This window comes from Calypte anna, chromosome 1, assembly GCF_003957555.1.
Source record: "Calypte anna isolate BGI_N300 chromosome 1, bCalAnn1_v1.p, whole genome shotgun sequence".
Lineage (NCBI taxonomy): Eukaryota > Metazoa > Chordata > Aves > Apodiformes > Trochilidae > Calypte > Calypte anna.
Genome location: NC_044244.1, coordinates 40,775,996 through 40,802,014, shown reverse-complemented (window position 1 = coordinate 40,802,014; position 26,019 = coordinate 40,775,996). Strand labels below are relative to the sequence as shown.

The 26,019-nt window shown below is 41.2% G+C and overlaps 1 protein-coding gene across 1 annotated transcript; it reads left to right on the top strand.

The window, feature by feature from the left end:
- The first annotated feature begins 1,457 nt into the window (after positions 1 to 1,457).
- On the top strand, positions 1,458 to 25,757 carry PARVG (parvin gamma). Its single transcript, XM_008490251.2, has 13 exons — positions 1,458 to 1,587; positions 7,949 to 8,050; positions 8,548 to 8,612; positions 11,728 to 11,830; positions 12,887 to 13,027; positions 13,452 to 13,567; positions 15,726 to 15,781; positions 16,685 to 16,707; positions 19,075 to 19,136; positions 19,246 to 19,314; positions 20,444 to 20,545; positions 23,849 to 23,921; positions 25,627 to 25,757. Exons 2-13 carry the CDS (start codon positions 7,972 to 7,974, stop codon positions 25,704 to 25,706), a joined length of 969 nt encoding a protein of 322 aa, XP_008488473.1. The 5' UTR covers positions 1,458 to 1,587; positions 7,949 to 7,971; the 3' UTR covers positions 25,707 to 25,757.
- Positions 25,758 to 26,019: the final 262 nt, after the last annotated feature.

Genomic DNA, 26,019 nt, shown 5'->3' with positions numbered 1-26,019 from the left:
CCTTGACTTGTTCTTCAGGGTCTCTTCTTATGTGAGGGCCAGGTGTGTGTTTGTAGGGGCGTGTGTGCATGAGGTGTGCTTTGGGAATGTACAGAAAGACTTGAGGTGGGGGGGTTGATGGTCGTGAAATCAAATGCAGCTGATACAGGATTTAATAATGCTGTTCTACAGGAGACTGGATACTTCTCACACTGGTGATAACGTCAGCTTTGGAGGAAAAAAGATGCCTGTCCATCAGGTGTGTTTCTGACTTGTCCTTTTAGCACTGACATGCTGTATTGTGAACAAGGCTTTCAAGAAAGAAGTCATTGGAGTTGTCACTTGAAACAGGGAGAGACCTACTAATTATGTATGGATTTCCCAGCATTTAATTCTTCCTGCTCTTTCTGCTTGCTGATATGAATTCAAAGTTCACAAGAGCATCTCCACTCATACCTTCCTTTGTTTTTGCTAGATTTCTAGGCTATGGCATGTACTTCTGCATAGTCCATAAGGGACTCTGGGTCGTTGCTAAGTTGATGTATGGTTGTGCTTGTTATCTGCTTAGAAAACACAATTAAGTTTTACCATTTGACTAAGGATGTTGGATTAAATTCTCAATTATTAAGAATTCATGGAAGCTGGAAATCTGTTTTCAACCTGCTTTCTTTTACCTCATATAGCTAATCCTGAACTACCCATTCTGGTATATGACATGGAGCTAAATACGGGTCCCTTAATGGTGTTATACCAGACCAGCTTAATTAGTGTGACTGTCCACTGTCTCATTTAGGGATTTCATGGCTGACTGCAGAGTTGCCTTTGCTTTCTGCAAGAGTTAACTACTGTAACTGGTGCCTGAAGGAAATGTGCTGGGGAAGTTGTTGCTGTAGGGAGCTTTTCTTCTTTAATCAGTGATGGAAAAAGGAAGGAAGAGCAGCAGCACTGCCTAGTGGAGATAACTCTTGGTTCCTAGGAGCATTTTGGGCATTCGTGTGGCTAACAAGCTCTCGTAGGGACAAATTAGTTAATCTCTTTCTGCCTGGCTTTTTCCTTCTACCAGGTAGGTAGAGTTGCTCTCATCTGCTTTATAAAATACTCAAAGAACCAGGAGTGAAAGGAACAAAATGTCACATGATGATTTTTTTGTTGTTGGCTGTTACATGGTAAAAAATTCTGCACATGCACATGCACAAAAAATTCTGTGAGTTCCCCCAGTTGCAGGTTAGCTATCAGTCTTGCCATGCAGTACCATGGAGCAACAAAATCTTACCTTTCTAATCTTTTCTGGTGTTTCAGGAGCTGGGGAGAAGGGGGATTTGCATGTTTCCTGCCTTTGTATTTCTGTTTATTGTAGTCTCCGTCAGGGCCCAAGCACACAGACGATTAAGTTCCGGATACGACTGTGGTTTCATTTTTGAGGGCAGTCAGTGCCAGGCAGCACAGTTCCCCTCTTGCATCCTCTGTCTGCTTCTCCCTGTCCTGCATGGGAGGCTGCAGCCTTGGCACAGGGCGCTCCGAGGCTGGGGATCAATCCTTGCTTCCCCATAAGTTTCATCGTGCCTGCTGTGAGAAGATCTTGGAAGAGCTTCCATAGAATTACTGGAGGTGAGAAGGGGAAGTTTGGGAAAAGGGACTCTCTCGTGGGTGCTTTTTAAAAATTATTTTTGTTTTTGTAACTGTAAGACTGTGTCCATGTGGATTGTTCTTGTTAAGATAGCATCTCTTCTGATGCTAGTGAGCAAAAATGGCTCTTGAAAGGTCTGGTTCTAAACAAGGAAGTAAAAATCAGTTTTAAATTGGGTTCACAGTGCATAGTCTTTTTTATTATTATTATTTTTTCTTATTTATTTTAAATTACAGTTTTCTGAAGGCAGAAATACTTCTATTTACAGTAATTTTCCTACTTGGGTTTTGTTCCCCCCTTTGTGTGATATATTTACACAACCATTCCTAGGAACTAGGTTAGAGCTGGAGTGGAGGAGGAGGGCTTTTGTCTTTTCAACAGGAAATAAAACAGTTGAAACAGTTTGGTGACATTGGTAAGTGCCTCATGTATATTCTGCCCCTAATTTGTATGCCAGAGACTACTGGTAGCTCATTAGTGGTCTATATACTGTACACAGAGGTACCTGTGGGCCTGGCTGTGGGAAGACTCCTGGAGGAAAAGTGAGCTTAGCTGACCCAACTAGGGGCTTAGGTTTTTATCCATAGTTGTGGCATTGGAATGTTTTGCAATATTCTAGCACCTGGCCTAAGAAAAGTTCACTTGTTGGCTGCCTCAGCATTCGGCACAGGAGAAATAAAACACTACTTGACTTTAAAACAGACAAGTCTGTACATCTGTGGTGTTCTTAGACAATGATGGACTGAATTTTGCCATTTCATTTCATCAGTCATAGTGAAACCTCAATTTTTACTTTAAAATGTCACCATGAAATGCCTCTACAAGCAGTAGTCATGCAGTTGTCTCCTGCAATGGTCACTTCTCCAGGTACTGATAAATAATCTGTGCTGGAAGATGGTGACTGGAAAAACAATGTATTCAGTCACAGCTCTGAAGAGCAAATGTGAATGATGGGCCACAGAGGCTGGTTGCAGCAAACATGGGAGCTTGCATCCAAGCCTCCCATCCCTTCCTATTTCTCATTAGATTGCTAAACCATAAGAAGGTGTCCAAACCAGTTATATTCCATTTTATGTTGTTTCTGCAATATGTTGTTCTTTAAAAGGCTGCCATGTGGGACCAAGACCCAAAGAAATGCAGCTTGTTACATGAAAGACTGTTCAAAAATGCTAATTACTAGTAATAAGCAATGAGTCTGTTAAATGCTGAAGAACTGCAGTTCACAGGATCTGAAATGGCTGTGGGAAATCGATGTTGATAAATATGAGGTGAAACAAACACGATAAAAAACCCAATAACACAAAGGGGGGAACAAAACCCAATAATAGCTCTCCAGATAAATGCTGGCTCTGAGTGATGTGTTGCAATTTAGGAAGAAATAAAGTCTTGGAGACATAATAAATAGTTCCATTAAAGTGTCAGCTTGGCTCTTAGTAGTGATCAAAAAAGTAGGAATTAGGAGGAGAGGAACAGAGAACACCACTGTGAACGCTGCAGTGCACCTCTCTGCTTCTGGGCAGGGCTGATTCCCAGAGCTTCGAAAAGGCTGTGATAGCTCTGGAGAGAGTTCAGAACGGGGCAACCAGGATAATCAAAGGTACTACAGAGGGATATCCTTGTGAAGGATGGCTAAGATGTAGGCTGTTGTTTAGTGTCAGATGACTCTTGAAGGTGTAGGAGAGTAATGCAGTAGAAACATGGAGAAAAACCACAGAGGTGATGAATAATGTGGATCAGTTGCTCTCCTTTGCACTGTGTGCAGTGGGGAGCTTCAGGAGAAGCTGGCAGGTGGCAGGTCAGAGCAAGCAAGAGGAGATGGTGCTTCATTTAGGGTAAGGCTACACCCTTGGCTCCTCACTGCTGAAGGGTGAGAGATAGAGGTATTCAAGGGGTGTATGGAAAGTTCCTGGGAGATAACTCTGCGTGGCCAGCAGATCAAGAAAGATCATTCTCCCCCTCTACTCTGTGCTTGTGAGACCCCCCCACCGAATACTGCATCCAGTTCTGGTGTCCCCATCATAAGAAGGGCATAGATCTGTTGGAATGAGTCCAGAGAAGGGACACAGAGATGATGTAGGTGCTGGAGCACCTCTGATTCAAGGAGAGGCTGGCAGAGCTGGATTGTTCAGCCTGAAGACTCCAGGGGGCACCTTACATCTGCCTTCCAGGGTCTGAAGGGAACCTACAGGAAGGCTGGGGAGGGCTTTTCATAAGAGTGTCCAGTGATAGGACAAGGGGAAATGGTTTTAAGCCACAGGGGGAAAGGTTTAGACTGGATATTAAGGAGTTCTTTAGTACAAGGGTGGTGAGACTCTGGAACAGATTGCCAGAGAAGTTGGATGCCTTCTCCCTGGAGGTCTTCAAGGCCAGGCTGGATGAGGCCTTGGGCAACTTTGTTGATGAGAGGCATCCCTGCCCATGGCAGGAAGGTTGGAGTAGGTGATCTCTAAGGTCCCTTCCAACCTGTTCTATGATTCTAGCAAGTAAATGTTAGTTTTGATTTAGGAAGGCTGAGCTGCAGGCTGTTGAAGTGTTTTAGGGAAGTATCTGTATATGCTTACACTGTTCATGGTTTTGTTTTTGTGTTTTTTTGTTTGATGGCTTTTTTTGTTGGTTTTTTTTTTTTCCTTAACTTCTTCTTTTGGGTGCTGTAAGGGACTAGATATTACAAAAGTTAATCTTACCCAATAGAGCAATTCTAACACTGACTAAGTAGAACACATAGAGCTGAGGATTTAGAGGATATTAACTTGTGCTATTGCAAATTCTTAATTTTGGGCCTTTTCTTACAAGTTTCCAAATCTGAGAGTGGTTTCTCATATTTGGGTTCCTTGACCAAACAGAGAAGAAAGCAGGCAGTACACATCACTTTGAAGTACAAATAGCCAGAGGAAGTAAGAGATACACAGGTTGACTATTGCAGCAAAGCTGAGAGTTTAAATTGTGGTTTACAAAGATGATTACAGAAAAGTTACGAGCAGGACTTCCCAAGGCAAAACATCTGTCAGAAACCTAATTTAAAATTAAGTTGTTCTTAGGTTGCTCTGTATTAATTAACTTTTCCTCTCTCAGTTCATTTAATCTGGGCAGTCTTATCTCAGATGGCTCAGTTGTTCTTCAGGCTCTAAATGACTCGATTTCTCTTATCTTATTTTACCAGGCACCTTTTTAGAGACAGCATTCGGTTTTTGCAGCCACCATAATGAAACTAATTCTCTCATTATCCTTTTCCCTAGTGGATTGCTGGGAATTTTGTACCTAATTGGCTTTACCAGACTGATGTGCAAATGCATCCAGTCGCCGTTTTCTACCATTATTCTCGGCTTGGCAAAATCTGTGTTAAAATACATGTTCAAAATGCACTTCAACTGGAGTCTTTGATAAATATGTGAGAGCCTGCAGAGCAGCACTGTGCTGCTTGGTGTATAAAGCTATCAAGGAGAGAAATGTCACTTTGAAGATCTTTGATGGACACTGGGCAGCAGTGTTTGCAATGACTGTCTTGCTCCACTGAGCTTACAGGGCTGGGTCATCACAACATCTCACTTCAGGCAGCTGTGGTAGCAGCTGTGCTTGTCTCTTTTTGTAAGAGAATGGAGGTGGTAACTGAGAGAAGGTTTGACCATCGTTTAAATGCTCTGGGTTGCTCTTTAAAGGTTCTGTGTCCACTCATTACATAGCAAGCCTTGAGAGATAGGGTGCCTAAACGCAGGCATCTTGGTTAGACACTAGGAGTTCCCTCCTAGTGAGGCATCTCATTTTCTGTTAAAAAAAGAGCTAACAGTAGCCAGCTTCCCCTCTCCTCCAGTGGCCCTGCAGCAAGGAACTTCAGAGAGAAGGGGGAACATTCCCCATCCAAGCAGGTAGCACTCCCAATTCCCACCAGGTACCCTGTGTCTGCCAGCAGCTGTGATTTGATGATTCAGAGGAGTGTAAAAAGTCTTTCTGGTCATCATATTGTCTCCTCCGCTCTGGTTTTCATAGATCTCAGGACTGCTGGGAAAGATCAGATCTCTTATTCATGCTGCAATGACACAAACCATATGGTGCCATGATTATGCAGGGCTCAGAGCCATCATCCTTATATAGTTCCCCTCACCTCTACAGATAACTATTTATTTGTACAGTTGTGGTTTATAATTCTGATTTCTTGCACTTAGATCACCACACATTTGGTTTATTAAAGAGACATCTTACTTCTTTCATGACTGGATGGCCAGTCCTAAAGAGTTGTGGTGAATAGACTTATATCCAGCTGACAGTGGGTGACAAACAGTGCTCCCCAGAGCTCACTGCTGGGACCAGTTCTCTTTAATATGAGTGCACCCTCTGTAAGTTTGCTGTTGACACCAAGCTGAGTGGAAATATTTCGCTGCTTGAGAGTAGGTAGGTTCTACAGAGGGACCTGGATAGGTGGGATTAATGGGCCAAGGCCAGGTGCATGATATATAACAAGGCCAAGTGCTGGGTCCTCCACTTGGGTCACAACAATCCCATGCAATCATACAGGCCTGGGGAAGAGTGGCTGGAAAGCTGCCCAGAGGAAAGGGAGCTGGGAGTGTTGGTCAACAGGTGGCTGAATATGAGCCAGCAGACACCAAAAAGGCCAAGAGCATCCTGGCTGGTATCAGGAATGGTGTGGCCAGCAGGACTAGGCAAGTGATTTTCTCCCTGCACTTGGCACTGGTGAGGCTGCATCTTGAATATTGTGTTCAGTTTTGGCCCCTCACTAGAAGGGGGTCATGCAGGAGAATGTGCACAGAAAGGCAATGAAGCTTATGAAATGTCTGGAGAAAAAAGTCTCATGAGAGCATCTGAGGGAACTGAGGTTGCTTATACTGGGGAAAAGAAGGCTGATGAGAGAACTTACCACCCTCTACAACCATCTGAAAGGTGGTTGTAGGAAGGTGGGGTCTCTTCTCCCGAGTAACATGTGATAGAACAAGAGGAAATGGCCTCGAGTTGGTCCAGGGGAGGTTTAGATTGGATATTAGGAAAAATTTTGTCACCAAAAGAGTTGTCAAGCACTGAAACAGGCTGCCCAGGAAAGTGGTTGAGTCATCATCCCTGGAGACACTTAAAAGACATGTAGATGTGGTGTTTAGAGATGTGGTTTAGAAGTGGACTTGGCAGTGTTAGGTTTGCAGTTGGACTCAATGATCTCAAGGGTCCTTTCCAGCCTAAATGATTCTATGATTCTATAATTTTGCAGTTTGCAAAAGAGACTATTCAGATTCTACTATTTGTAACTTTACCTTTTTAGTGAGTTTTAGCCTTTGCCAAGCTAAATCATCCTATTATTTTTAGTCTTGTAGACTTGACTGAAAAACCTTTATGTGAACATTAAGACTGTAAAAGCAAGCATTTAAAACTGAACATTTCATACCATTTAAGCTGCCTGTAAGAACTTGGCTCTGTCTTTTGTGTTGTCTGTGTAGGCAGCATGGCACAGACTTGCATACCCGTGGTTAAAAAATCAGTCACATCTCTGCTTGCACTGTGCTTTGAGTCACAGCTTCTAGAAGAATGGGAGGTATTGTTGCCAGCCTCTTACTTGGAGACAGCTGCTGGAAGTAGAGGTGAACTTTAGCTGGGTGTTTGGTGGGACAACGTGTAGAGGTGGGTGTGCAGCCTCTCCACACAGCTCTGACAGCCCCATTCTTTTCTCTGACTTCTGCTGTCCTCCAACACGACTCCGTGCTGCTTTGGAAAACCTTGCCCATAGTTTTGTGTTTGTTGACAAGGTAATTTTACCCCTGTGTTGTGTATTGTCATTCTGCTTTCATTTGAGGACGTCTGGGTTGGGAAAGAAAGTTGTTCTCTAATCTGTGTTTAAAATTTTAAAAATTTTTGAGAAGCCAAATCTTCATCTAACAAGAAGATGGCATTGTCTACCCAGAAACATGTCACTGTTTTCCCCACAGCTATGGCAGCTGGTCTAATAAAGGAGAGTGCTTATATTTATAAGCTTCTCTCAGTAATTTAACTTCTATGTTCTTGATTTAATTCTTCTTAAATATTGGTCATTTTTGTAGCAGATACCCATTAGTACCTAGGAACTCAAGGCTTTTCATTTCAATTGAAATAGGGCTTTACTGATTTAGGGCAAGTTTTAGTACTTCAGGGTTTTTTCCTAAATGTTGGTAATTAACAGAAGAAAAAGAAAGTTCTTTTTCACTTATTTTTCTTTACACACATTTAAATAATTTTTCATTTTTTTTTTAAAGCAATTCACTAGTCATGAAAAAGAAATTCTTCAGTTTGTCTATTTTCTTCTTAGCATTGATTTTGATCTTTGCATGCCTTTCTATATGATAATTTCCCTCCCATATTTTTTACCAGTTTACCAGGAGTGAGGCAAGGCAATGGATTCTGACTTTTTAAATGCGTTTACACAGCCTGCTGTGCTTGATCAGTTCCTAGAAGAGACTGTCATTGCTCAAGGTATGTACTTCATGAACCAGGACAGAAAATGGTCCGAAGAATGACCTGAAGAACCAAGCAGAAAATGTGCAGTACAAAGGAATCATGTATTTTTTTTTCAGCAGTGGTCCCATGGTTATATAAGCAGTGAGTAAACTCTGGGTGTGTAGTTTGGCTGTTGACTCTAGAGGCAGATTACAAAGAAGCAACAGAAGATCTAGCTGATTACTTAACTGAAATTTAAATTTTACACATAAAGATCTGACCAAGTTTGTTTTCCTCTTTCCAGAAATGATCTTACTTATTTGAATCTTATTGAAGTGTAGTTTCCAATGGCAGTCTTAACAGTCCAATATACCATTGTTTTGCTCGTAATCAGTTAAAATAAAAATAACTATTTCTCCCTGTGGTAATTAGTAATATTGGGTAATATTACACTGGTATCAGATTCTACAGCAAATCTGCATTATCAGTCATGTCTGATAATTGTAATGGATCATGTTTGCTTCCTTTCATAGGGGAGAAGAGGAAATTCATAAAACCGACCTCAAGCAACAATTCTAAATTGGAAGAATTAAAACTGGTACCATTTCTTTTACTATATTGTTGGACCCTGACCTCAAGTTGTTCTAACCTGTTGTGTTAATGCTCAGCCTGGTAAATTACCCAACTCTCTGACCCCATTTCCTCACTCTCTGCAGATGGATACAGGCTCTGCTTTTGGCACTTGGGCTCCATTCAATTAAACCACAGCTTTTGCTTAAGCATAGAGCCCGGATGGCTTGGGCTATAAAGGACCAAGCTTCAAAGGCCTGCCTCACCCAAAAGTGGTCACTGCTGTGTGTAAAGTGGATCATAGATTTTAAAACTGATTTTTTTTTTTACATGACACTTCTCGTAACTTGGGATGTATAGATGAGCCACACCAGAAGCACCCAGTTGCTCCTTCATTGTAATGAAGGGATAGATAGATAGATATTAAGATTTTTTTTTTACTAAAAGAGTAGTCAGCCATTGGAACACACTGCCCAGGTGGTGGAATCACCATCCCTAGAGGTATTTAAGAATCATATAGATGAGGCACTTCAGGACATGCTGTAGGGGTCATGTTGATGTAGATATTGGTAAGTATATTTTGTTTATTTTATGAGGGGGACATAGATGGTTGAATGCTGTGATCTTAGAGGTCTGTTCCAACTGTGACAATTCTTTGCACATCAGCATTTGCTGTGACTAAAGAGAGGTGCCTGGACGTTCTTCTGTCTTATTTTCTACCTCCCGTGAGTGACACCTGGCTTGGCTGTGGTGCAGCCTGGCTCAGACAGCATAGCACAGAGAAAGAAGGGATGAAGGAGATGCAAGTCACCAAGAATTCAGGAGAGAAGCTTCCAAGTTGTTGTGTGGTACATTGTCTTCTTGTTGTAGCTGTGAAGGATGAATTCTACTTTCCCAGCAAAGTAATTCATTCCCAAGTAATCCTGAAAATCTCAATCCCCGGCTTTCTCTAATGGCACAACCCAAGGGAAGGTTGGAATCCCCTGCAAGTGGCATGTCCCTTAGGACATCAGTGCTTCTTGTGTTATGAGGATATTAAAATTATTATAAATATTATGAAAACCAGCTTAGGCTATGTTGCTGATGTGTGTATTATAAGGCATTCACAAATCCCATAAGCATGTGTGTTTCCGTATTACTTTTTCATAAACCTCTGCGCACATTTGATCAAAAATATTTAATTTTTGTGTCAGGCTTTCAAAATGTTTTTATACAAAAGAGGAAGTCTGAAAGATGGTGCTGCAAAATGCAATTATGTTGTATGCAGAGACACAGAATTTTTTCTTCCCAGGCTGCCAAAAATGAAGAGCTTTCTTCAATTTATGAAGATTGCTGTGAGCTTCAGTGCTTAATTCATCTCCTGTCAGAGACTCCTGAAACAATGTTCTTTGCTGTCTGATTTTGCTGCTTTGGATGGTGAGGAGGTGGGAACTGGGACCCAGGGGAGGCAGTCCTCTGGGTGCCCATCAGAGCCACTGGTGGCCTTTTTAATCTAAAGCGTTCATGGCTTCTCTAGATGAGAGATTGGGATGGAGGTGGGGACAGGGAATCTTCAAAAGAAACAGAGAAAATCTCCTGGAAGGAAGAGTGTTCCACTGAATTTCCATTTTGAAGTGGTTTTGGAGACCTGCAGAGTGTGAAACATCTCAGTGTAGTTACTATAGATATTAGTCACATTTAGAAGCAAACTTCTTGAAGTATTCCTTTTTTTTCCTTTCCCTGATTACCCATTTTTTAGATACAGTGCTATGCTCTGCAGCTGAGTGGGTCCCCAACAACTGGACTGAAAGCAGAGCTGTGTGAGCTGCAAGTTGTGGATGTGCCTGTTCACAGCTGAGATAACAAACAAGAGATCTCATAGCTCTTTACTCAGTAGTACTTTCTGCTTTTCTGATTTCCATCAGGTGTGCCATTACTTTTGGAGTACTGCTCCATCCCCCACACATCTAAAGTATCACCAGGTTTTAAACTGCACACATTAGCTGAGGAGCTTAGCTTTATGCTCCAGGAAATTCTGATTACTTCTTAGTTGAGGATGTCTATTACAAACACTTTGACAGCTCCTCAGTTCAGGCAAGTGCTACTGCCAGGCATTTTTTGTTTTTGTGGTTTCAAGCATCTTGGAGATTTTCATTTTTATTTTCAAACTGCTTTTTACATTTCTGTTAATGTTGGCTAACTTACAGGGATCTGCTATGAATTTTCTCCTCTGTTTACAACGCGTGAGAAGCACGTTATCCACAAAACTAACTGCAGACAATCACATGTAGCAATACAAACATTACCCATCCCTCTTTGAACAGATTCTTGCTACCAGCCATCCGGGGTTACTGCTTTTCAGTTCTGTTTCAGCAGGTCATCTTCCCTTTCTGTCAACACATGTAGATAAAAAACATGCTTGGGCAGGCTCTGTGGAGCTCCTTTGGTCTCCCGTGTAGGAATACAGTGCTCAAGGGCTGCAGGGAGAAGGGATGTAACTGGGAACGTGGTTCCTTTCCAGTTGCAGCCAGCCCTTGGGTCCCTGTGCAGCTTCCTCTTGCAAAGGAGGTTGGAAAGGGCAATGGGAAGAGTACCATGTAATAAAGCAGAATAAACAAAATTCTTCCCCTTCAAACAAAGAAGCCCAAAAAGGTATTTGGAGACAGATGAATACAAAATTGCAGAAAGAAAAAGATAACAGAACTAGGAGAGGACAGGGAGGAGCATTAGTAACATGGATGTCTACAGGGAACAACCAACAGAATGAGTGAAGCCTCTTTTCTTACAAACTTTTATCTGATGGTTGAATTTGTGTGGATTCTGTGAAATCTAATGAAGAGCAGGGGTTTGGAAGAGTATTCTGCAGCCTTTTCCCCAGTGGAAGTTGAAACAGGTTATGTTTCTCCACACGTGTAACTTTTCTGCAAAATTCAGAGGAATATAACTTGTGAGACATCTATCTCACTTGAAAATTAGGGAGGAGTAATTGATACTTAACTTCCCTTTAAAAAAACCAACCATAAAGCATGAGGGAAATGGAGGTTGAAAGCAGAGAAAGATGTGACATAGGGGGCTAAAGAGAAAGGTGAAACACCATATATGACTGAGTGCTATAGTCTAAACAACAAGAATATAATTGTCAGCTGCTTTGTTTTCCTCCACAGTTACTGATTGACTGGCTTAACAAAACACTGAAAGAGGAACACATCATAGTTAAAAGTCTGGAAGAAGATCTGTATGATGGTCTGGTACTTCATCATCTTTTGGGTAAGCTGCTGCTTTGAGTTTAGCTTGCAAATGCAAAATGGAGGAGCTTCCAGATTAGAGAATAGACCTCATGAATTGCAATAGCAATCATCTGCTGGAGTCTTGCCTCTTGGTAACCAAGAAAGGACTGCATTGTAGACCATCCATAATAACTGCAATTCTGAACAAGTGGCTGATGATACATTTTTTGTTTTATGTAATTATTTGCCTTCGAAGAAAATCTTTTTACCTGCTAGTTAACATAATAAAAAGACTAACTTCGAAGTGTGAAATTACAGTGCCTCTGAACAGAAGGAGGGCTTCATAAGCCAAGAGCACAAGGGTAACTTGTGACGCTATTAGAAGCATTGGATGGAACCAACACTATAATTTATGTGTTTTCTCTGCTTTAAATAAATAAACAAAAAGTTCTAGGTCTAAAGAACCAGACTAGAACTGGAAACTGATAAAAATCCAAGAGGCTCGCTACACTCTGAGGTGCCTGAATTAAGATGTGGCCTCTTGGATCAGCCTATTGGTCTGTTTCTATTTCTCCATCTCTCCTGTTCCTACTTTATTTTTCTTTTCCCTTTCACTCTTTTTGGGGATGTCTTTCAAGTAAGATCTCCTTTCAAAAGGCTGAAGACAGCAGTGAAACAGTTTTGGTTTATTTTCATAGTTTACTTGCTTGAGCAATGAGCTGGAATTTCTTCTATATGCATGTGTTGATATTGCCCTCTGTACACACTATCTACAGAAAAATTCCTGTCACTTCCATTAGGACAAGGAGGATCATGGAGTGCTAGGGTTGGGGGATGCTGCTGCTGCAAGAAATGACTCGAATCCTCTCCTTTTTGCAAAACTTCACTGACTTTACTGAGGCCTTCAGAGAGGGCAGGAGCATACAGCTGTGGGTTGTGGGTCTATGGAAGCTATTATGGGACTGAACATTTAAAACAAGACACTGGGTGCTTTGCTGTCATTTTATTTTTCTGGTTTGTTTTTGTTTTGGTTTTTTTTTCCTCATGGTGGTGTTAAAAATACACCCTTCTCCTTCCTATGGGCTCTCTGTCAAAGAGAAGCTGGGTGGTCTCAAGCTGGATGTTGACAAGATTGCATTAACAGAAAAAAAGCAGCGGCAGAAACTCTCTGTGATTCTGGAAGCTGTAGCTAAGTGTTTGCAACTGGAAGAAAGTCAGCTGAAATGGAGTGTGGAAGGTAGGTGCAGAAGTGAAATTGGAGAAAATTATCCATCATGGGGCTTTCTCTCTGCTATAAAGCTGCCATGAAGCAAGGGGCTGCCAGAACAGTAATTAAACAACCCGTTTTCAATTACTAGTTGAATCAGAAGTGAGACAGGAATATCTGGCTCTGACTGGATCTTCCAATCTGTATCCTCTAAGTGTGTGGCTTGTGGACACATAACAGCCCTCAGCATCCTTGTGTATGTCTGACAAAAAGAACAATTAAGGTGTGGGTATTGCTGAGTTTTAATGTCATATAAACCCCAGATTTGATGTCCTACCTGTGTTATGGCTATCCACAACTTTGGCATGCTCTGTACAGGGAGAATTTATGATTTTAAAGTGAGATTTACTTGTTTTGCCCACTAAAAATAGTTTTGTTTCTTTGCATGGAATAGCTATCTTGTCAAAGGACTTACTGAGCACACTGTATCTGCTGGTTGCAATAGCAAAGCACTTTGAACCCAACCTGGCCATGCCTCCAAATGTTCAAGTGGAAACAATCACCATTGAGGTAATTATAGTTTAAATATTGGCTACAGAGAGAGCTTTCAGAAGACTGATTTCCTTAGAATTAGGGGGAAATATGTGTGCAGCTGTGAAAGAGATACTTGTATTTACTGAGAACTGTGCCTTTTAGCTTCTGAGTTTGCTGTGCTAGTCTAATTTTGTTCTCAGTTCAGATGCTGTATCTTTAAAAGGGTAGAAACACTGTTTTGGTTTTCCCTCCTTGATCGAAAAAAGGAATGGTCCAAACTAAAACCAGCTATTGATCTTGGTAAAGAAGACAAAGAAAAAATTCTTCTTTTACTACCTCTGTTTTAAAATAGAAATCTGCACTTATAATACTGTGACATTGGTTTAATGCTGGAAATTTTTTTCTAAGGGAAAGGACTTTCTAGTCCCCTTCCATTGGGGTCATATTTGGGTGTTTTTCTCTACGAGTTGAGATCTGCATGCTTTCTTCCTCTATCTTGTTTCTTTAACTCACCTTTGGAACGTTAGAATAACATCAAATATCCTGAAATTTGGGGTATGATTGCAAAAATTAGCACTACTGTGTTACACCTTTAAGGGAGGGTTTGCGGTCAGTGGTGTTGGGAGACCAGTGCATGGTCTGTGGGGCATGGCCTAGCACTGTTCCCTCTTTTGGAGGATCATAACTTGAACTGAAACAAAGCATGCCCTTGAGCCACACATTTCACTTCAGGAGGTTTGAAAATGTCCTGAAAAGAACACTTCTTCAGGGGTTTGGTTCTGTAAAGAGAGCTGTGGTGACCCCACTCCCAACCAAGCACGTCAGCAGAGCAGTCGTCTTGCTGGTACCTAATGGGAGTCCAAAGTCTTCATTTCTGCTTTACCACCCTGTCCTGTGGGTCTGATCAGTGACAACCCAGGTTCTGAGGAAAGCAGCCCTCCATTCAGTGCCTCACGGGGCTGTGAGTGCCTCAGCTATGCAGAAACTGTGAAAAGGCAACATGGAAAAGGCTGATACCCCTGAAAGAGAGGGGTGACAATGGATATAAGGGGTTTGTGGAAGTGAGCTGATTCCCTGTAGCTGACTCCCATGGAGTGCCATCAGGGACACAGAAGAAATCAGTGTCCCTGATGGCAACCTTAATCATGAGGTTAACAGTGAGGAAAGCCTGAGAAACTTAGAAAAGGGCTTGAGGGCAGGAAGGGGGAAATGCTGAAGAAGACCAAAGGAGACCAAGAGAAGGCCTGGACTTTCTGCCACACATGCCTACAGGAAGGATCTGCCTTTGCCCTGGTGGGCTCGATGTGCTCCTCTTCAATGATCAGTTGACCTGAAGGAGTTGACTCAGTATGTAGTCAGAAGGTATTTTTTACTGCCTAAGAAGGGAGAGCATTGATCACCAAACTCTTCTGTGATAAGAGATATTTGTGAGGTGCCCATACAAAACAGCAGGTGTGCCCATCCTCTCCTATTTCTTCACAGAATCATAGAATGATTTGGGTTGGAAGGGACCTTAAAGATCATCTATTTCCAATGCCTCCTGCATGGACAGGAACACCTCCCACTAGACCAGGTTACTCAAAGCCCCATCCAGTCTCTTCTTGAGCATTTCCAGACTGTCTGACCTCACTGAGGTTTATACAGAGGAACAAAGATACAAGGATATAAGCAAAAATCCCAGGTGGCTACAGAATACGTAAGAATTACCAATTAAATCAAAGCAATCCACCATGCCTAAGTCCTCTGCAGGGGGATTTATTGATAGGTGGCAGCCCATGGCATGAGGTTATTAAAGGGAGGGGTGACCACCCTCAGTGCTGTAGAACTGGAGGAATCCTTAACTGCATTAAGGAGCAGTAAGGTGTGCAAGGAAATCACTGCCTGCCCAAATCAGCTTGATGCATCCATCATGTCTCCAGATGAACAGGCCAATCTCTGAGCCTCATCAGCCAAGGGACCACATGCTTCTCCTTTGGCTTCCTCTGATGTGGAAGTAGGTAACTTCTGATTGCTGCTCCCTCCTTCTCTCCTCTCTCTTCAACCTCCTGCACTTGCTGTACTGGACTTCTTGAATAAATGCCCTCTGCTGATCATTTAAGGTAGCAGGCAGGTCATAAAAGCCTAATTCTATAATAAAACCTTATGGGGCTTTCTGTATAACAAACAAAAAAGATATTTGTTGTCTTTTCAACAGAAAACCTCCAGAGGATTAAGGACAGCGAATGCGGTGGAATGTATAACAGGAAACAAGTAAGAGGGGATATATCTGGCTTTTACACTGTCACAGAGAAAGGAAATATTGTGGGTGTTTTCCCCCTTAGAAAAAATAGCTGGGATCATGATGATGACAAAAAAGTGTAAACCCAGGCATGCATATACATAAACATGAAGATTGTTTCTCTGAATTCTTTTTTTTTCCCTCTTCACATTAGGTATTACACTATCATACAGTCCTTTTATATAAACTTCTCTAAGATAATGCATTGGACTGTTCCTGAAGCTTGATGTTTGATATTGCCATGGAATATAATAACAAATACAATTATTTTTACTGTACTATACCTGTCTGTACTGTAAATGTACCTGTCCTAGACTAAACTGGAAATTTTCTAAAGCCATAGTTGTTTAAACCTACTTTTAACTTACTGCTTTTGTGCCATTAAACAAAGAGAGAGGAGGCAGTTCTCATCTTATCTTACTGTGAAATAAAGGTTTGAGCTTGCTGGGTTTGTGAGCTACTGTCATTATTAAAGCTGTTAAGTAGCAGGATGCCATTTATAAACTGAGAAAATATGAATGTCACTCCAAGAAGTAGAAACAGATTTTCCTACTATCATCTTTTATATGCTAGAACATCTTCAAACTCTAATATCATGAGCAGCTTATTGGAAGAGGATGTTATGGATTGTGATATAAAAGAACTGTTCATTAGTCTGTAGGCCAGTTGAAATCTCATATATTTCCAAGAGCCTATACAGATATACAGCATACTTAAAAATATCTGTTGGAAAGTTACTCTGGATAAAATTAATAGTGCTTCGTTCTGTATTTCCTGCTGTAAAAGATAGCTGATGGCCCAGATAAGCTTTGCTTATGAATAAGATTAGTTCTGTTGAATGCTTTTTCTAATTCTTGCTTTTATTGCACTTCTAGGGAGAATTTAGAAGCGCAGTCAAGTAAGTACTGGCATTACCTGTAGTGAAATGAGGCAATGAGGCAACCAGGTGCCACTAATTACCAGGTAGTGGGCATGAGCTTGTGTTAAGCCCACCTGTGCCTGATTAGGGTGGGCCCCAACTACACATGAGCAGGATTAGGGGGCCAATAAAAGGTGAGACTTGAAGCACAGGCTCAGCTCATTCTGAGCAAGCCAGCAGAGAGGTCAGTGGAATCCAGAGCAGTAGCACTGAGCCAGGCTAACCAGTCCTGAGGGAAACAGACTCAGGGCACTGTCTGTGCACTTCTGCTGGAACACCTGTTGGACCTTGGAGCGCTGTGCCCTAAGAGAGGTTCATCTTGCAACAATTACCATGTTCAGTGTTTTGCTGTTATGTGCTGCTATACACCACGTTCTGATCCATTTTTACCTCATGGTAAAATCAGTGTGCTCCCACTAGAGTTATACTGCAGATTCCTGAATTCCTTCTAGTCTTTTTTTTCTCCAAATGTCTTCTCTTAATGTGTCTTCATATCCACAGAATAGGAAACTGGTCACTTTGCCTGTAGATTATGGCAATAGATGGGAGGTGAGACAAGAAATCAGCTGATTACCCAGCAGAGATCTGGCTGGGTGTGAACTATGCCCTCCATTTATGCATTGACCTTGTTCACTGTAGGAACTATTTATGAGCATCATGGCTTAAGAATTGTCCTTCTTGTTGCTACCAGGTTCAGTGTGGTTTCCTTTCTTCAGTTTGCAAAGGAGATTTTAAAATCTGCTGTTACTCAGTTGTGGGCAGCAGCTTAGTAAAAATCAACATCCCAGAGAGTTTACCCTCAAAGGCTTTTGAGGGCTGTGAAAAATGTCCATGTGCACAGAGCCTGCAGAAGGTCTGGGCACTGCTCAGGCTTCAGCTGCTCTTACTTTCTGCAAAGGAGCATGTTACCTCCCCAGTAAATCAAGGCAACTATTTTAATTCTCTGTCATGCCCTTTATTCACTATATATGCATTTTCATGTGTCGCAGACGTACAAACTGTATAATTTAATACATATTTATCAGTTATTGCACTGAGTGGTTTCTAGTGTGGGCTGAAATTGTGAAAAAAACCCCAAACAAACAAACAAAAAAACAAAAAACAATCAGAAAACAAACTTGAAACAACAAAACCAAACAAAAACTCCAAAACACCCCATCACCCTGTAATAAGGTGTTTCTTCCAGTGGGCTGACCCTGTTGGGAAGATAAATTTGCTATTCCCTCTTCAAAATGCTCTCCCCCTCTATTTTGGACAGAGCTTGCTTAACAAAGAGAGAAATCCTAAAGAGTGGCTCCAGAAGAGGGCTCTCGAGTTTGCGAGACTTTTACATGTCACAGGCGGTTGATCAGGGATTTGTTTAATGGAATCACCTATTCCCTGACACTGTTCCTGCAGCAATTCCCTAAACAGGGAGAAAACAGAAGCCCAAGGAAGACCTTTCACAGCAGATGTTTCTCTTCTGCTGCTTTTCAGAAGAAATTTTCCTTAGGAAAAGCTGCCTTTGCTCCCCTGCACTGTTGAAACTGTTTCTCCATTTTGTTATGCTGCCAGTACACCTTAGTTTTTCAGGGTGTTCCACATGGTTTGTTCATTCTTGAACCAGAGCAGTCTTGTGGCCAGGTGACTGTGAGGAGATGCATCCTGCTCTCAATAAGCTTGGGCAGAAAATGAGGGTGAGGGTGACTTCACTGAATCTCATTTCCTTGGAAATCTTTTCACTCATGTTAGTTCTCTGGCATGGTGTTGCTGGCACTGGCTCAGTGCCTGCTTTTAATCTGGGTGGCAGCACTGATAATTTTTAAGGTTTGTGAATTTTCAGAGCAAGGTCAGGGTCCCCAAACCCAATATTTACTCTGTGTTTTTTTTTTTGGTTTTTTTTTTTTTTTTTTGAACAAAGGAGGCTGCTTTACTGCAAATTTGATGTCACTGACATTTCTGTTAGGGGGGAGTAGTAAATGTACAGCTCTTCTTCTCTGCTTACAATATTTTATCCCAGAGATTCAGAGTTAAAAAGAACATGACTGGAGAGAGATAAACTATAAACATGTGAAGCTTAGCCATTGCTCAGTCTGGTGGCAGCACAAATCTTGAGATTCCTGCAGACAGAAATTACTGAGTTGAATGAAGTAAATTGTTTTCTCTAATGTAGTCAGTCTGAAGGGAAGCCTTTTACCTTATCTTCTGGTAGATACAAAAGCAAGATTTTTCCCTGTCTCCCTACATTTTTTTTTCCTCCTTGACTTATAAAATGCCAGCACTTTTCTCCTTCTAGGCCCCCCCATTTAAAAACCTCTGATCTGACAGCTATTCCAAATAATACCAATTAATATTTTTTTGCTACAGAAGATGATGCCTTTGATGAGTTATTTAGCCGTGCTCCAGATAAGCTGAATGCTGTAAAAAAGGTAATTTACTTTTTTCACAGTTTTCAAAATTTGTAATGTAAAGCATAATTCTTTACTTCACTGAAAAAAATTTCTCTCTCACCCTCTCCTCCCATTCTGTTTTCTTTAGGTATTTTTGCAGTTTGTCAACCAGCACATTGGAAAACTAGGATTAAATGTGAGAGACATTGAGTCCCAGGTAATGCTGCTCTAAGCTGAATGTTAACGATGTTTTTTCAGCCATTTGAGTGTTTCCTCCCACTGTAAAGATTCTGCCTTTTTGTTGTAGTAATTTGAAACTTGGCAACGTCACAATTATTTCTAGCTTCAGGTTAAGACATCAGGCTACAATGTCTGAAGTTTCTGAAGTGAATAAGGAATGAAAAACTATAGCTTTGTATGGACTGCTGTCCTTGTAATCTTACAGGGAGTAATTCTCAGAGTCTGCCCAACTCCATGGATGCCTTTCCTGTTAAGATGGAAATAAGGGTGTTCTGACCATGAAGCTAAAAGAAGAGTTGATTGCTCTTGCTTAGTGATTTTTTTTAACGCTGGATTTGCTTCATGGCAGGAAGGCCTGATTTTCATTACATTTCGAAGTCCCATCCTCTGAACTCAGAGCTTCTTTATAGTCCATGAAATTGCAAGAGGAGAGCTCATTAGGCACCTTGGGTGCTGGTGAAGAGGCACAGCCACACCTACGCTGCTGCTGCCTCCCAGGAGGGCGAACGGCGGCCCGCAGCTGTGGCATCCTCCCCATGCCTCTCCAAGGAGGGAGTAAGGGATGGGAAATGAGCTCAGCTACATCCCTCCTGGCCTTTTCTTTCACTGCTTTTGCAGATACGCACACAGAGTAACTGTGGGAGGAATCAGCCACCAGCTCTTGCTTTGCTCCAGGCATTCAAAACCTCCGAGCAGTGGCAGTCCCTGTGATTTACACCATGAGGATGGAAAGTGGAGTTGTGCTCTGGTGTTCTTTTGGGTTTTCCTGGTTGGCAGCTGTGAAAGGAAGTTTTGCAAGTGTTTTGTCATAAAATCTCAGGCACTAGGTGCAATTAGATTTTATTTGTAATTATGCGGTTGTCACTTATGATTGTCTGGTCTCTTCACATCTGGAATAGTTTGGTTTAATAGCTGTCCTTTTGCAAGGTCGTATTTTAACTAATGTGAACTTAAGTTCATTGTAGAAGGGGTTGAGGGAGATAAGCCATTAGGCTGTCTGCTTGCCAGAGTACCATTTACATTCTTTTATCACTAAAATGGCATTTATAGGAGCAATTTGCTAAAAGTCAACGTAATAAATAATATTCAGATGATTCTTCATACAGTTTGCAGATGGAGTTATCTTACTTCTGTTAATTGGACAACTGGAAGGTTACTTTCTGAATTTAAGGGATTTCTTCCTGAATCCAGCCAGTACCACAGAGATGGTAGGTTATTATTTAATTACTTAGAGCTTGTAGGAGGCTTTGAACATCTTGTGTGTGTAATGTTTCTGTATGTTGGCGAAGAGTCCTACCTCTTGCTTTAACTGCTGATTCTGAGGCCATATGCATGCACAGGGTTTGCAGGATGGTAGCTTGGGACAGTATAAATGCACTTGCTTGGGGCTGTAAAAATACCTTGGAACAAGCCGGTGTCTTCCTCAAAATGAATTATCTGATAGGAGGCAAAATTATTCCTACTTGCATTTGTTAAGAAGATAAATGCTTCTGAAGCCCTTGAGTGAAATACAGTGTGGTGGGGAGTTCTGCAAGCCTGTCCTGCAAACAACATCTTTGAGTGGTTGACACCTCTTGCAGAACAGGACTGGGTCTATAAGTTTCCTTACGCTGTCCTAAAAATATAGCATAATCAAAACATGAATGGAACATTTTGAAGGCCCCCTCTGTGCTTAGGAAGCTCTTGAGAATTTACATCTTTTCCTCCCCCAAGGCTGGGAGCTGTAACCTGCCCAGCCAGGCTTGTCTGACACCCTCATCAACCTCTACCAGGCAGATTTCATCTGTGCTTCAAAGTAAAAAAGGTGACATCAGGCAGAAGGCAGCATGTGCTTGCCTGACAGTGTAAGTGCCTCCTCCCCAGATCTAGGATGTTGGAATATTTTGTAATATTTGATAGATTTTCAGATTGTCTCTGGTGTGGGTAGAGATTTTCATTTGGGTCACTGAATAGCTCTGACAATCTTGAAAATGTTGCTAATTTTCCTGGCCTATGTCCAGTTAAATTTCTGAAGGTGAAATATGTCAGATCTTTATTGCCTGAGAGCTGCTTGAAAAAGGACCCCTACTTTTTGGGTACAAATCAGAGCTCAGACTTTCTAGTTTTTACCATGTACATGCTGGTCACTGGCTTCAGAGAACAATATAATGGGGTTGGGTACTGGTTCAGTACAGTTCTCTGCGTCTCAAGTTGTGCCAGGGGAGGTTTAGGTTGGAGATGAGAAAGAATTTCTTTCTGGAGAGGTGATCAGGCATTGGAATGGGCTGCCCAGGGAAGTAGTGGATTCTCCGTGTCTGGAGCTATTTCAAAAGAGCCTGGATGTGGCACTGAGTGCCATGGGCTGGGAACTGCAGCGGGAGTGGATCAAGGGTTGGACTTGATGATCTCTGAGGTCCCTTCCAACCCAGCCAGTTCTATGATTCTATGATCTTAGCAAATTCACTTTAGCACAATTACTGCCAAGTACTGGACTTACTGTTGAGCAGTTAGCCCAAGTATTTACCATTTGTTTCTCCTCTGGTGTTCATTACAAGATGAAAAGTAGGATGACACTATAACTAAAAATACTGAGCGACCATAGTTCAACTGTCATTAGTACATAAAATATGTCTCCCAATTCCCCTGTGCTTTCTAACTCCCTGTCATTTCAGACATTAATTGGTACACTGAAGTATGAAAATGTAACCTTTGCTGAGATTTAAAACATGTCATTTGCTTTATAAAAATGGTGACAACCACAGGCACCGTTACTATTGGTGCAGTGCAACAGCTTACATTCAAATGGAAAGTTTGAGGTTGAAAGCTGGTACACATCCCTCATGAGCTGCAGGGAGGGGAAATTGGGATGAAAGCAGTGATACTGAGGAGGTGATTGGCACAGGCTCCTCTCTTCCCTGTTTCTTGTTTCTGAGGAACAGGAGGGCTGAGGATAGCAGGAGAAATTGGGAATGTGACCCACCTGCAGGTGCAAGAAGGCATCACTGAATGAGTGAGTGTAGGCTTGTCGCAGGTTTTGGGCATGTTTATTACTGAAAAATCAGGCTTACAAGTAACTGCAAAGCAAGTTTAGCCTGGGCATAATGTGTGTAAAGTTGTGTGTTTTGAGACAAAGAATGTAATTGTGGAATAGGTCAGGCTGAAATTAGATGCGAACCTGTGTGGTCAGGAAATGAAGAAGAAAGAAGGAGGGCTCCTGTGCTTATCAAATCTGTGTGAAGCTGGTACTTCTGCCAAGGCAGGCCAAGAGCTAGAATGCCCTAAATATCTTTGTCTGTTTGTAAATATTAGAGCATTTTCCAGGTCTTTTGAGTCTGGAAGCACGCTAGATGAAACAACTTATTTTTCTTGGTTGTCTTGTTAAATATCAGTATTTCTGTCTGAAGATTTTGAAATCTGTATGTTATCATTCCTTGCAAATCTCATGCATATTGCAGAGAAGGAAATGTGCCCCTTTCTGTTGTTCATTATTGAAGAATTTGATTTATTCATTCCAATCACAATATTGCATAGATCTGTATGAGTGCAAGCTCTCCTGGCTGCGGACTTTCAGAGGAAGAAAACAAGCTCAAATGCAAACTGTAATTATCAGTTACTTGTAAATCAGAGAACTAGATAAAATATAAATCTCTTGCTTCACACAGTTGTTGCTTTGCTTACATGTGAATAAGCTGTGCTTATTGCCAGAAGATAACAGAAGAGTTCTCAGTAACCTATGGAATGTACAAAGAGAGAACCCGAAATTCAATCAGGTCCTGTTACTTCATCAGAGGAAGGGAGCTTCCTAATTACCAGCCAAGTAAACAAGTGCTCTTAAGCTGTTAGACACTAGTAATGGGGTGTTATATTACTTTAAAAAAATCATTTGTGATTAGTGCATATGTGTGTGATACTGCTTTTGCATGGAAGAGAAAAACAAGTGATGAAAAATCAGGAGAAGTGCAGCCTTCATTTATTCTCCTGAGTAATATTAAAGCTATCATCATTGCTGCTTTCATATATAGACATCGTTTTATTTTAATCTTAAAATATACACTTGTAGCTCACAAATATATATGATCAGAAAATTTCTGATCTTTGTAATTCTGAACGAGATAATTTTTTTTCCATGTTTTTTGTTTATTTCTGATTTGGTAAAGCATATGCACATTGTTAAGAAGTAGATGTAAATTCCATGCATCTGTTAGATCCAATTATGAATCTGGCCTCTTTCCACTGTGGAAACATCCATTATTATGAGACGTTCATGTGCAAGGTCTGTTCATAAATAAATGGATTCTTCTGCCCACCTCATGGGATACATTTTGTTGGAGATGGATTTTATATCTGATTTTATATGATAATTGGTAGGAATCCTGAAGAGCACTTTATCAAAACTAGGGAGATGAATATGAGTGCGTATTTATGAATCAGTATTTTCAGCTAATGGAGAAACATTTAAAACATCCTGGCCACTGCACTGCTGAGTGGAAAATATTTTCTCTTCTACTGATCTCTCTCTCTCTCACCAATAGCTTCACAATGTTAACCTTGCATTGGACTTGCTGAAAGATGGAGATCTTCTGAATTTTTCTGTGAACTCTGAAGGTGAGTCATGATTTGCAAACTTGTCTGGAATAAAATTGCTAATATCCTGGCTTAGCAAAAGTTTGGGTACTTGAGGATAGGAGGTTCTGCAGTGTCTTTATTTCTACATTAAATGTTGGATTGTTACAAGTTTTGAGACTTTACAGAAACACTGGCTTACCAGATAGTTTAAGTTTAGTGTAAAGATTTGAACCAGTGGCAGCTTCTAGGGAAACTGCTGCAGATGAGCAGGAGGGAAAGCTATTTTCCTATCTCATAAAAAGTTTTAGGGCATTAAAATCAAGGTCAATTCCTATCTATGTGGGAAGATACCTTGCAGAGTGTGTCCTGAAAATCAGAAACACTGAGTCCTCTAATCATATTCAGAGGATCGGGTGGGTCAGTCTCCTGATTGTGAAATTCATAGGTTTTAAGTTATTATTCTGTTTTGTTCAGACCTGACAGCTGAATCTTGGTCTCCTACATCCAAGTGAATGTTTCATCACAGAGCCAATGCTCGTGCATATTGCCTCACTCCCTCTTGACCCCTACACACACACACACACACAAAGTTGACTTTGGATGAGTCCAGTTTTCCAATTAAATAAAGTGCTCCAAAGAAAGATTTTTGACCAGCTTCTGGATGAGGGATGTAGCTACATTAGGGGATGATCCTGTGGCTGCAGGGCACAGAACCTCATCCTGTCATTCTTCCATCAAGCTCAAAAGCTCGAAGAGCTTTTAATAAGGAAATCAAACCTTTATTAAAAGCTAGAAAGCATTATCTCTTCTCCTGTTGGTTATTCATAAGCAAGAGGTGGGATGTATTTAGTATGTTACCCATGATATCACGGAGAGGGAAGGACAGAGTTTAGGATTTCCTTTGGGTTTTCCTCTTATTCCACTAATGCTTTGGTGATGGTGTCAGTTTGCAAGACAGCCATGCAGGAATTGTGGGCTTTTTGCCATTATTGCAGAGCTAGGAGTTTGGAAAGGAGTTTGAAAAGAGTAATCTGCATGAGTTCAGGTCTCCATGTTGAGATACATATTTGTGTGAAAGGAGCTAAATTCGTGCTTGCTCTCCTTCCTTCTGGCTCTTCTGTATTGCCTCGAAGAATTGATAGGGATAAGAAAGACTGGTGCCAACATCTGCACATCTTTTAGCTTCACTGGGAGAATCCTCAGCTAGTGATTGAATTTAATATGATTTAGGGATACCTATTACAGCTTCACTATTTAGACTGTTCAAGGACCTCATTTACTTCAGTTTCATTGTTAGTCTTTCTCCCAGTGATTTACAGCACTGTAAGAACAGTAAACCCTCTGTATCAGTTACTGTCTTCCATTGTAATTACTAAATACAAGAGCAATTTTTTTAGCCAAGAAAACACAAGCTGAAAACTAAATGAAAAAAAAAAAACAACAACAAAATAGCCAACAGCAGCAAAACATGATGGAATCATTACAATAAAAGCACAGTGTTAGGTAATTCCCAACATGATTCCTGCCATAGAAGAATCATAAAAACTAAAGCTGTAAAGTTCTGTTTCCAACTCTGTTCTCTGATAGTGAAGAATTATTTCTGGCTATACTTTATTTCTCCAAGCATCCAGAAGAATGGGGGAAAGCTGAAAGCTTGTCTTTGGTGACTGAAGCCTATTTCTAGTCCAGGGCTTGCTAATACTTCCAATCTGCTTTTTTTTGTTTTTGGTTTGTCTATTCACAGATATTGTGAACAGAGATGTGAAGACTACAATGCGGATTCTGTATTGCCTGTATTCCAAATACAAGACCAAAGAAACATGAAGAGAGCACATGAAACATGCACAGACCTTGGGCATTTTTTTTCCTTTTTTTTGGTTTTTTGGCTGGTTGGTTGCTTTGGTGTGGCTTTTTTTTTTTTTTTTTTTGTGGGGGAGAGATTGTTTTTGTTTTAATTCCTAGCATGTCCTGGTTTCATTTCTGTATTCCCTGCAGCTGCACTTGTGTTTCATACCTCCTGTATTAACATGATATATGCAAGTATGTATTCATGCAAGGTTTCACATACACAGCCTCAGTAACTGTGGTTAGAAGGTTATGTGTGTGTCTAGGACCAGTGTATTGTGTATTTCTGTAG

What these genes read in the sequence shown, in the direction of transcription:
- PARVG (XM_008490251.2), top strand. Translation starts at nt 7,972, where the DNA reads ATGGATTCTGACTTTTTAAATGCGTTTACACAGCCTGCTGTGCTTGAT. An exon ending in AGAGACTGTCATTGCTCAAG is followed by an intron (nt 8,051 to 8,547) that starts GTATGTACTTCA and finishes TTCCTTTCATAG; the next exon opens with GGGAGAAGAGGAAATTCATA. An exon ending in TGAGAGACATTGAGTCCCAG is followed by an intron (nt 19,315 to 20,443) that starts GTAATGCTGCTC and finishes TTCTTCATACAG; the next exon opens with TTTGCAGATGGAGTTATCTT.